Raw genomic sequence first — 12,510 nt, 5'->3', positions numbered from 1 at the left:
TGGGATTTTGATAGGGATTGCCTTGAATCTGTAGACCACCTTGGATAGAATGGACAGCTTAATATTAAATCTTTTAATCCATGAACACAGATGTCTTTCTGTTTATATGTGTCTTTAATTTCTTTCAGCAGTGTTTTATAATTTTCAGTGTGTGAGACTTTCTCCTCCTTGGTTACATTTTTTCCTGAGTATTTTATTCTTTTTGATGCTATTGTAAATGGGATTGTTTTTTGTTTTTTGTTTTGTTTTCAGAGTGTTCATTGTTAGTGTATACAAACACAACTGAGTTTTGTGTGTGGATTTTATATCCTGCAACTTTGCTGAATTTGTTTATTAGTTCTAACTGTTCTTTTATGGAGTGTTTAGGGTTTTCTATGTACAAGATCATGTCATCTGTGATGACATTTCCTATGCATAAGTCTGATTTAATCCTGTAGGGTAAACCTTATTATTGCTGTTCTACACGTAAGAAAACTGGATGATTTAGTCAGTTTTGCTGGGGTGTGCTGCAGTAACAAACAAGCAATCTCAGAGGCAGTAAAGCTTACTTCTTGTTCATGTTGTATTTCCCCTGAGGTCCATCTCTTCTTTCTCCTGGGTTCAGGCTGATACATGTGGGATGTTGCCATGGTAAAAAGAAAATGTCAGGAGTGGAACCTTTTAAAGCTTCTGTTTGGAAGTGGCTCACTTACTCCCACTGACATTTTACTGGCCAAAGCAGTCACACGGCCACACTAGACTTGACTGGGACAGTATCTGTATTCTTCCCAAAGGATGGCCCAAAAGACAGGGGCTGGTAGGCAGAGGGAATGAATCACTGTAATCTATTATACCATACTGGGACTCAGCAAGACCAGACACTTAGAAAAGGATGTACAGCTGAAACAGCTATAATGTTATATTAGATGAGACTATTCAAATCAGGTAGGAAATTCAAATAGATAGGAAGTTTCATGAAGGGAAGAGTAAAGAAACATTATGTGCCTTGTCTATGAACTTCATTCTTAGAAAACTTACTGCCAGTTATGCTGCTGGTCCATTAAATACTCACAGTTTATTGTCCTCCTGCATCCTGAAAACAAAACTCTTTGACACTGGTTTTCAGGGTCAGGACATGCTCTCTGAGTGCATGATGCTTCTCTCATCTTGATCCTGAAGTGATGCCTTACTGATAGGGCTCCATGAGCTTTTACACCAGGGTGAGACCTTACCCAGTGACGTTGCTTCTACCCGCATGCACTTTACTATTAATATAACACATTTCTTTGCTGCCCCCAAACAGTGCATTCTCCTGTAGAATATAACCAAATTCTGTTTTGTTCTTTTAAAATTTTTTTCCTGTCTATTAGGATTTAAGTGGGTCAGAGCTACTTAGGAACACTTTTTACAAATACCATATATTTTTATGGGCAAAATAGAAGGTAATAGAGAAGGAGGGGGAAAAGCCTGGTGTGGAGGTTCAGGGATCTGGGTTATAATCCTCGCACTACCACTAGGCAGCAGTGTCACTTTGGATAAATATATTCTTCTCTAGGTCCCAGTTTCCTTATTTGTAGAGCAGATAAATTGAACTAGATGATCTCAGACATTTCTTTCAGGTCTCTTAAATGAACCCTGTTCCCTTATTTTCCTCAGTTAAGGAAAATTCCAGTTAAATTCCAGTGCCTTGATTTTTCATATGAGGTTTTTTCATATGAGAGCAAAATTTACTCACATTCATGTCACTGGTAGAATTAGATATTTTATATATTAAAATATATAAACATAGTACAACCTTACCTATTTAAGATAGAAGGCCTTTCTGAATCCTTGAAATACCTCAATTACCCTCTCCAGTTACTTTATGTACTTTATTATCAGTACCAAAAGTAACAAGTAGTCTACCAAAGCATAGTAGAATTTCTTGGGGGAATTTATTTAAATACATCCATACATAGTTGCCGTATTCATATTTTTGATTGTACATTGTCATTATTGAACTAAAGTATACTTGAAATAAGGAATACTTGAAATTTTCCTTTTGTGAATATATTGTCATGATTTTCCAATCTTCATTGTTAATAATATAAGCATAAACTGTAAGATAATGATCCCTGGATTATCACAAATTCAAAATTATTAGCATCCAAATTAATGTAGAAATGAAATCTCATTTAAAAATGGGTGATAGATTGTTCAGTCATTTGACTGTGGAAAACCATTTTGTAAGCATTATCTAAATCTAAATTAAAATATAGTGTGCTAATGCTGAACAGGGCACTTGGGACATTTCCTGAAAGTTCTCTCAGCTTAATCTATTTTTCCATCTCTGCATTTACAGTGTCTGTTTCTGTCTGTCTCTTTAACTCTCTCTCTACAGTCTCATCCACACATCCACACATATATGTAAATATAGGTTTGTTCATATATACATGCATATATCATATATATGTATTGTTAGGGTGGAAAGAAGTTGGAGAGAAGTGGATAGATGTGAGTGGTATTTGGGAGGTGAAACAAATGGATGTTGCCGATGGATTAGCCATTGTGAGTGGGAAGCAGGAGTTGTTAAGGGTGTCTCCTAGGTTTTGGCTTACTTGGCTAGGTTCATGGTAGTGTCATTTGCTGAAATTGGGAAGGAACTAAGAAAAAGACAAAGTATGAGGGAAAGAATGTTAGGTTAGTCTTAAGGATATTGAATTTGAGGTGCCTTTAAAACATTCATGGGAAGTCATATTGAATATTCCTATATGAAGCTGAGCGGGCTGGAGATACAAATTTAGGAGTCATCAGCAAATGAAAGTTAATTAAAGTTGTCTGAACCTTTGAAGAATAAGTCAGTGCCTGATTTTGGGATTATAAATCTGCAAAGAAGATTGGAAAGGAGCAGCCTGAAAGCTAGAAGAAAAGCTAGCTTTTCCTCCAGTATGAGAATTTCAGAAGCAAGATCAATGGTGATTGAGAGGTCAAGTAAGATTAAAAGAATGGTACTGGGTTTGGTGACAGAAAGGTGTCATTGGTGATTTTGTAAGAGTTGTATTTTCTTAATGCATTGCCCTGATATTTCGTCACCCACAACACTTCCTTGACACCTCAGTTCATATTAAATTAAGTCTATAGTTTTTCACTTGGTGTTTAACGCCTTTCATGATTTAATTGAATTCTAATTTTAGAGCCTTGTACACCCAGCTTCTGAACACATACCTGAAACTCCAGCCAAACTCACGAACTCACCATTCCTTAGGCAATTGTTTTCCTGTGGTCTTTTTCCTCCTGCTTTTGCCCTCACTGTCAGTGAAATCTTACTGGTCCTTGGAGACCCAGACCAAAGAGCAGCTCATTCATGTGTCCTTCCCTGTCATTTCCCACCAAATGAGCTCTCAAGTCTGAACTTCCAAATGCTTTCTTTTCACATCTCAGATGACAGGTACATCTTACAAATGATCTTACGTTTTTATTACTTTGTACTTGATCTGTTTATTAAGTTTTGAGCTTGAGATTAGAGACTTGTTGCACTAATGTTATAGCTTCCAAAGCATCTGTTTTCTAAATACATGAATACAATTTAAAGAATATACTTCACAGAAAACAACCTGTATTAGCCACTTTTAGTCACTGTGCCAAGTACCTGAGGACATGGTTGCAATTTCATTTAATATTTACAATAAGTGTATGAAATAGTTCTCCTTTAATAGATGTGAAAACTTGTGCTTTAGAGAGGTATACTTTTTTAAATAAAGATTTTATTTATTTATTTGACAGAGGCAGTGAGAGAGGGAACACAAGCAGGGGGAGTGGGAGAGGGAGAAGCAGGCTTCCCGCCGAGCAGGGAGCCTGATGCAGGGCTCGATCCCAGGATTCTGGGATCATGACCTGAGCCGAAGGCAGACACTTAACGACTGAGCCACCCAGGCGCCCCTAGAGAGGCATATTTTTAAAATACATCTTTGGGCTAGGATTTATTAATTATATTTTAAAAGAGATGCAGCTCAGACTCTTCACTATAGAGAACTAATGGATCATTACTGGAAGGGAGGTGAGTGGAGGGATGGGTGAGATAGTTGATGGAGATTAAGGAGGGCACTTCTGATGAGCACCGGGTAACGTATGGAAGTGGTGATTCACTAAATTGTACACCTGAAATGAATATTACACTGTATGTTAACTAACTGGAATTTAACTAAAAACTTAAAAAAAAGATGAAGGTCCAAGATTTACAAAAAGAAGGCTATTGAAAGGCTAGCATCTGAAAGGAAGTGTGTATGCGGGTACACACATGCATTATGTGCATGCACAGAAATTTTTTTAGATAGCCACAAACTGATCTAAAAGTAAAAATTATTGAAATTTGTCGTGAATTGAATGGGAAACAAATAGTTTTGGGAGATTTCTTATTATATCTTAATAGACTTTTCCATTGCTGTGACCTAATTTAAATTCCTGTTAAACTCTCTAGAAATTGACCTAATGAACTAAAAAGTATATCAGCTCATTCATAGTTTTCCTCACTTTGTCCTCTTGCACTGCCTGCTGTAGTTGTTTGGGTGTGTAGTGATGAAAGAAAAATACACAAAAGTTTATTCATGAATAGAAAGGAGTAAAACTTCCACTAGAAAATTTCCTACTACTTTTTTTCTTCTGATTTTTCTCCTTCAATTCCTTGTAGTGTTTATTGTATGCAAAGCATTGCTGTGCTCGGTGCTGGAGAAATACAAAGCTATGTCTTAAGGAACTTACAGTCTGGTGTAGAAAATAGCCATGTAACATTACTGTACTTCCAGCATAATAAAATCAGTATGAGGACTACACTACACTGTGGGTGTGCTGAGAAGGAAGTCACTAATTTTGAGGAGAGATGGGTGCTAAATTAAGAAGGACTTTTTTGAAAGTAGTATATTAAAATCTTTACAATATAAATGATCTATTTTGAGAACTAAAAGAATAATGGCTTTTCTTTTGTTTTCTTAATAGACAAAGAATGCTGTTCAAGCTTTGATTGATAAGCACCAAAGAATACCGGGAAACATTATGAGCGCTTTGTTAGAACGTTTTCATAAAAAACAAAAGACCAACTAGAAGACGATTTAATCCATTTATATTAGTATGTTTGTGTCTGTGGTACTGTCCTCTAAATTTTGTAGGTTCTATAATTACTATTTAAAAAAAAATGTTAATAAGCATTCTAGACTGAACTTGTTTGTTTAAAATTGTATTGTTGATTTTGTTTTTGCAATCAGTTGTGTCACATTTAAACAGTAACTCATTACATGCCTAATAATTCAGAAAATGATCATGTTTCTTTTTATAAATTCCTGATAATGTATAATAAACATAGAGATTTTAAAAATTAAGTTCATTAATAATCGCAGTTTAGGTTAAATAAACATTCCTAAAATATTGCATCTAATTTCTGCATCTGTTGCACTGAGCTAATTTTGCAGGATGGCATAATTCAGTACAGACACTGAAGTTAGAGAAGAAATACCATTCATCCACCTCTTATTCCTTTCATGACCTTGGGCGAATCATGTAATGTTTTTATGCCTCAGCAATTCACTCTGTAAAAACATGCTAACACATTGTTGAGGAATATTATTTTAAATTCTTTTTTTAAATTTTAAATTCTTTATATTTGCTCTGATTGATAACTATAGAACTGAAATTATAACTGAATTAAACAATACCAAGAATTTTTAAAAGTTTATGTATATATTTGGTCCACACGATGTTTAAATTATTTATTTAGGTATGATGTCAAGTTGCCAAGCACAATGGAAAAGATACACTGTTTTTCAAATTGAATAAAAAAGAGATTAGGAACAGTAAAATTTCTAATAATTATTATTATTTTTAGTATTATATTTTTTAACAAGAATCTGTAGACACACCATATAGGGTGTGCTATGCATTGTCAGCTATGTAATATGGCATTTAATAGTATAAGGTTAAAAATCACTGTTGTGCTCTGCATTTCGTGTGTTAGAAGTTGATTCTAGGCTGATAAAAGCAGAGCTAAGGAAAGTTCTGCTTTTGCTCAGTACCATGGCTTATTCAGTTTGACTTTGCAACCAAATGGTTTATTGTTTCAATAAAAATATACTTGAATGATAAATTTATGTGAACACAAAGCTTTCTGAAAAATTAATGGCTTTCGATTTGTCTCCTTGAAATCTGAATTTTAAAAGTATTTAAATGGAAGAGTACCAGAAATCAAATGCAGTATCTCCCTCTTCCTTTTTTAGATATTAAATTACTTGGATTTTTGTATACATTTTTGTATAACAAGTATATATGTATATGTGTAATGTATGTAGAATTAAGCAACATAAAATAAAAGTAAAGGTGAATTGCAATTCATTTTCTTGTGAAATTGCATATGTGATTTTCTTATTTTAAACTATTTTTTTGTTTTACTGTTTATTCATTTTTCACCCACAATCATATTCCTCTATCTCAGCCACAAAGAGTAAACTTCACTTTCTAATGTAATAAATATATTTTAATTGCAATTTCAATGAAAAGAGTCAATTAGTGATTATTTGCAGCTTTTTTCCCCCCTCTAGCAGTGAACAGTGTTTGTTTGAAATCAATAAATATTTCCAGAATGAATGACTAAATGATTATAAAACAAATGAGAATAATGTTTTGGGGCAACGATTGGTTTTTAAAAATGGAAGAAAGAATAATATTCATTGCTAATGTAGCAAAAGCTATTATTTTTTACAGTATTTAAGTTTTACTGCTTTACTTAAAATCTTGTTTTGTTTTCTGATACTCAGACTAACTAGAAGCCATCCTGTCTCGCTCAATGCAAGATCTTTATCTTTGCTATTTGAATTTAAGTGCCATTTAGAAGAATGAGGGAATATGGTCAAATATAGAAATGCAGGTAATAATGAAAAGGGGATGTTCTTAACCCTTTTTGAAGGGAGTGTTCACAAGTCTGATGAAAGCTAGGGACTCTCCAGAAGCATGAACATGGCATACCTCTGTGGGAAGTCTTTCATATCCTTTAAAAAAAAAGCAAACTTTAACTTTGAAACAATATCAAATTTACAGAAAAATTGCAATAGTAGTGTACAGTACTCCCATATACTCTTCACCCAGATTGACTAATTGTTATGTCACATTTGTTCTCTTCACTCACCCCTCCCCTTTCTCTCTCTCTATATATGTATATATAAATTTATAAATAATTTTTTCTTCTCTTTTAAAATGTTTTCTTCTGAATCAACTGATAGTAAATTGCAGATACCATGCCCCTTACCTTTACCCTTGATTATAAGGCCATCCATTCATAGCACCACAGAGCAATGATCCAAATTAGGACATTTATCATTGATATCTAGTATTATCCAATCTTAAGTCCAGATTTAAATTTCATGTTGTCTCAATATCCTTTATATCAGTTTCTCTTCTTGATGCATGGTTCCCAGCAGGATCACATGTTGCATTTAGCTTTCGTATCTCTTTAGTCACCTTTAATCTGGAATGATTCCCTAGCCCTTTGTCTTTAACGATACTGACATTTTTGGAAAAGACAGACTGTTTTGTAGATACCCTTCACTCTGTTTTTGCATGATTTGATTCAGGTTATGCATTATTCCAGAAATACTACATAAATGATGCTGTGCTCTTTCAAGTGTTTCACGTCAGGAAGCACATAATGTTGGTTTTTGTCATTAGCAATGGTAGTAACTTTGATCATGTGGTTAAAATGGTGCCCACCAGGTTTCTTCCTTGTAAATTTTTCCTTTGTATTAAGTTTATGGAGAGATACTTTGAGACTATGTAAATATCTGTTTCTCATCAAACTTTCACTTTCCAGTTTTAGCATCCTTGAGTTGACTATTTCCTGAAATAATTACTACTATGAGGTTTTCAAAAGTGTGATTTTCTAACTCTATTCTACATTTATTAGTCAGCATTCTACTATAAGAAAGAATTTTCCAATTTCTGCTCTCCCCACCTACTTGATGTTATCATTGTGGACTCTGAGATTCATATTTTGTTCAAAGGAGTATACTTACACTTTTAAGTAATTTAAATATGAGACCCTCTGAAGTTTATAGCATTTATGAACCTTTGAAATAATATTTACAAGGGTAGGTGGGATATGTTTTTGTATTTGTATCTGATTACTATTTTTAAAATATATTTTTGTTACCTTTTTATTGTAAAATGTACATAACAAAATTTATCATTTTAGCCCTTTTTAAGTATATAATTCATTGGCATTAAATACATTTACAGTATTGTAGAGCCATCACTACTACTCATTTCCAGAACTATTTCATCATCCCAAACAGCAATTCTGTAGCCTTTAAATAATAACTCTCCATTCCCTGCTTTCCCCAGCCCTTGGTAACATCTTTTCTACTTTCTGTCTCTATGAATTTGCCCAATCTCTGTATTTTATTTTATTTTATTTTTTTAATTAATTAATTTATTTATTTATTTATTTTTTTATTTATTCATGAAAGTCAGAGAGAGAGAGAGAGAGGCAGAGGCAGAGGGAGAAGCAGGCTCCCCGCCTAGCAGGGAGCCCGATGCGGGACTCGATCCCAGGACCCTAGGATCATGACCTGAGCTGAAGGCAGACGCTTAACCATCTGAGCCACCCAGGCACCCCAATCTCTGTATTTTATATAAGTGGAATCAAAATATTTATTCTTTCGTGTCTGGCTTATTTCACTTAGCAAAATTATTTGGTGTCTTCTTTGACACCAGATAACATAGTTCTGTTGCCAATTCTCCAATCTCTGACATCAACTGGGTTTCCTACAATTCCATTCAATTCTGACACTAACTATTGGAGGGAGTTAACACAGACCCTACAAGGTAAGGCCTCAGTCCCATAAGGTTGTCCCCACTCAGGTGCCAGTTGCAAATAGGGCCTCCAGGCTACCCCCACTTCTGCCTCTGGCCTACTACAGATTTGGAAGTTTCCATGACTTCCTCCCATCCTCCCCGTCTCAGGTTGGATAATTAGTAGCACAACTCACAGAACTCAGGAAAAAGCCATACTTACAATTTTATTATAAAGGATACAACTCAGGAACAACCAAATGGAAGAGGGCAAGGTATGGGAGTAGGGGGTGTGTCATAGCTTCCATGTTCTCTCTGGGTGTACCACCTTCCCAGCATATGATGTGTTCACCAATCCAGAAGGCTCCCCCAAAGCTTATCTTGGCATCATTGGTTGACCTCTCTCCTCCCTAGAGATTGGGGATGGGGCTGAAAGTTCTAACCCTCTAATCACATAGTTTTCCTGATAACTAGCCCCATCCTGAAGCTATCTAGCCTTTCCCCACCATACCCAAGTAGGAGTCATTAGCATAAAACAGGTATTCCTATCACTCAGGAATTTATCAGGATTTTAGCAGCTCAGCACCAGGAGCTAGGAACAAAGACCAAATACATATATATTTTATTACACCACAATAATGTTTTCAAGTTTCATTCATAAAGCATGTATCAGAATTTCGTTCCTTTTTATGGCTGCAAAATATTCCATTGTATGTATATAGCACATTTTGTTTATCCAAAGTGTTGTTTCTACCCTTTGGCAGTTGTGAATAATGTTGCTATGAACATTGTTGTACAAGTATCTGTCTGAGTTCCTGCTTTCAATTCTTTTTGATATATACCTAGGAATGGAATTGCTGGATCATGGTAATTCCATGTTTAACTTTTTGAGGAACCACCAAACTAATTTCCACAGACTACCATTTTACATTCCTGACAGCAGTGTACCCGGATTCCATTTTGTCCATATCCTCATCAACACTTGTTATTTTCAATTTTTTTGATCCTAATGGGTATGAAGTGGTATCTTATTGTGGTTTTGATTTGCATTTCCCTAATGACATGATTTAATATCTTTTCACGTGCTTGTTTGCCTTTTGCATATTGTCTTTGGAGAAATGTCTGTTCAAGTCCTGTTTTTGTTTCAAGAGTTCTTTATATATTCTGGATATTAATCCCTTATCGGTTATATGATTTGCGTTGATCCCATTCTGTGGGTTGTGTTTTTACTCTCTTGATAGTGTCCTTTGTTGAACAAAAGTTTTTAATTTTGTTGAGATCTAGGGGCTCCTGGGTTCAGTCATTTGAGCCTCTGGCTCTTGATTTTGGCTCAGGTCATGATCTTGGGGTCATGGGATCGGGCCCCACATTGGGCTCCCCACTCAGCAGGGAGTCTGCTTGGGCTTCTCTTTCACCCTGTCCCTCTGCCCCTCCCCACTCTCTAGAATGGCTAATAAATCTTTAAAAAAATTTTTTGTTGAGATCTAATTTATCTACTTTTTCTTTTGTTGTATTTGCTTTCAGTGTCATATCCAAGAAATCATTGCCAAATCCAATATGAATCTTTCCCCCTATTTTTTCTTCTAACAGTTTTATGATTTTAGTTCTTAAGTTTCGGTCTTTGATCCATCTTAAGTTAATTTTTGTGTCTGGTATAAAATTTATACATTTGCATGTGGGTGTGCAGTTTTCCAGAACCATTTGTTGAAAAGACTGTCCTTTTCATGTGTGGTCTTGGCACCCTTCTCAAAAATCAAATGATTGTAAATGCAAGTCTTTATTTCTGGACTATTTATTCTGTTCCATTGGCCTATATGTCCATATGCCAGTACCACTGTTTTGATTAACTTTGTAGTAAGTTTTGAAATCTAGAAGTATGAGTCCTCTTTGTTCTTTTTAAAGATTGTTTTGGTTATTTGGAGTCCCTTGAGATTCCATATGAATTTTAGGATGGGTTTTCCTATTTGTGAAAAAAAAACTGTTGGGATTTTGATAAAGATTGTATTTAATCCATACATTGTTTTGGGTAGTATTGTCATCTTCACAGCATTAAGTATCCTACGAACAGGATACTTTCCATTTATTTATATCATCTTAGATTTCTTTGAGCAATGTTTTATAGTTTTGAGTGTTCGAGTCTTTGCATTTTATTCTCTTTCATTCTATTAAACAATTGCTTTCTTAATTTACTTTTCAGTGTTCACTGTTAATGTATAGAAATGCAAGTACTTTCTGTGTGTTAATTTTGTTTCATCAACTTTGCTGAATTCATCTATTTAACAGGTTTTTTTGGAGGAATCTTTTTTTTTTTTTTTAAGATTTTATTTATTTGTCAGAGAGAGAGAGCATGCACAAGCAGGGGGGAGTGGCAGGCAGAGGGAGAAGCAGACTCACCACTGAGCAAGGAGCCAGACATGGGACTCAATCCCAGGACCTGGGATCCTGACCTGAGCCAAAGGCAGACGCTTAACCGACTGAGCCATCCAGGTGCCCCTTTTTTGGTGGAATCTTAACAGTTATCTGTATATAAATTCATGTCATCTGCAAACTGATAATTTTGCATCCTCCTTTCCAATCTGGATATCTGTTATTTCTTGCCTAATTACTCTGATTAAAACTTCTGACAGTATGCTGAATACATGTGGTGAAAGTGTGCATTTTTGTCTTTCTATTATTTTTCATGTTCAAAGATGAAAGAATAGATATGACTCATATCTCTTCCATGTTGTTTGTTGATTTTTTGTTTTTTAAAGATTTTATTTATTTGACAGAGAGAGACACAGTAAGAGTGGGAACACAAGCAGGGGGAGTGGGAGAGGGAGAAGCAGGCCTCCCGCCGAGCAGGGAGCCCGATGCGGGGCTCGATCCCAGGGCCCTGGGATCATGACCTGAGCCGAAGGCAGACGCTTAACGACTGAGCCACCCAGGCGCCCTGTCTGTTGATTTCTAAACATCAGGCTGGTTTGTGGTATTAGGATTAATTTGAATTCTGGGTGGCTTTATGATCATAATTCAATATCTGTGAAACATTTGTTCTGTCTTGTTCATCCCATTTAATTTACCCTACAGAAGCTATTTATTTGTCCCATTCTTACCTCTTCTCTAATATGTGCCATCATCCAGCAGTACTGAAAACCAAGTACTCATTATTTATTCAAAACCTTTATTTAAATTCCACATTTAACATTATTTCCCCATTCAAGACTATTGTTTTATAGGTAAAAGAACACATTCATCAACTGGTGGACAAAATCAAATTCCAAGCAGAAACTCTCACTTTTAAAATTTGACTGTCTAAATATTATCTTATACAAATAAAAAATGACCCTAAACTCTATAAATCTAAATCAGAAGACACTATTTTTCTCAAAAAGCTATGTATTATTGTTTGCCTTTCCTCAAAAATTCTGTAACACAAAACTGTCTTTGGCTTATTCTGATCAATAAAGGAAAAAAAGGATTCTCAACAAAATATATATAATAAATGCTCTGTAATTTTCTGCCATTGAAATTGGGCTTGATCTAGGTATCTATTAAATTGTGGAAGTCAAAATACACTCATATTTTTTAAAATCTAATTTTCATTTAATCAAAGTAGTACATGTGCTGAATAAAACTTACAAGGAAAAGTAGCAGTCCTCTATCCTCTCTTTTCCCCCACCCCCATCTCCTACTCTAGACACAAACACTTTCAGTTCTTCTAGCTTCTTTTGGTAATTACTT

The 12,510-nt window shown here is 35.1% G+C and overlaps 1 protein-coding gene across 2 annotated transcripts in view; it reads left to right on the top strand.

The window, feature by feature from the left end:
* Positions 1-7,063, top strand: part of TMEM68 (transmembrane protein 68) — a 49,279-nt gene extending 42,216 nt beyond the window's left edge. For both annotated transcript variants that reach the window (XM_032421563.1, XM_032421564.1), the window contains exon 8: positions 4,951-7,063. In XM_032421563.1, coding sequence (XP_032277454.1) covers positions 4,951-5,055 — 105 coding nt within the window. In that variant the 3' untranslated portion in view covers positions 5,056-7,063. The remainder of the gene's footprint in view (positions 1-4,950) is intronic.
* The last annotated feature ends 5,447 nt before the right edge of the window (positions 7,064-12,510 follow it).

The sequence above is a fragment of the Phoca vitulina genome, unplaced genomic scaffold (genome assembly GCF_004348235.1).
Source record: "Phoca vitulina isolate PV1807 unplaced genomic scaffold, GSC_HSeal_1.0 scaffold25, whole genome shotgun sequence".
Taxonomy (NCBI): Eukaryota; Metazoa; Chordata; class Mammalia; order Carnivora; family Phocidae; genus Phoca; species Phoca vitulina.
Note: the sequence above shows the minus strand (reverse complement) of the source record. Positions and strands in the feature narration are given on the sequence as shown.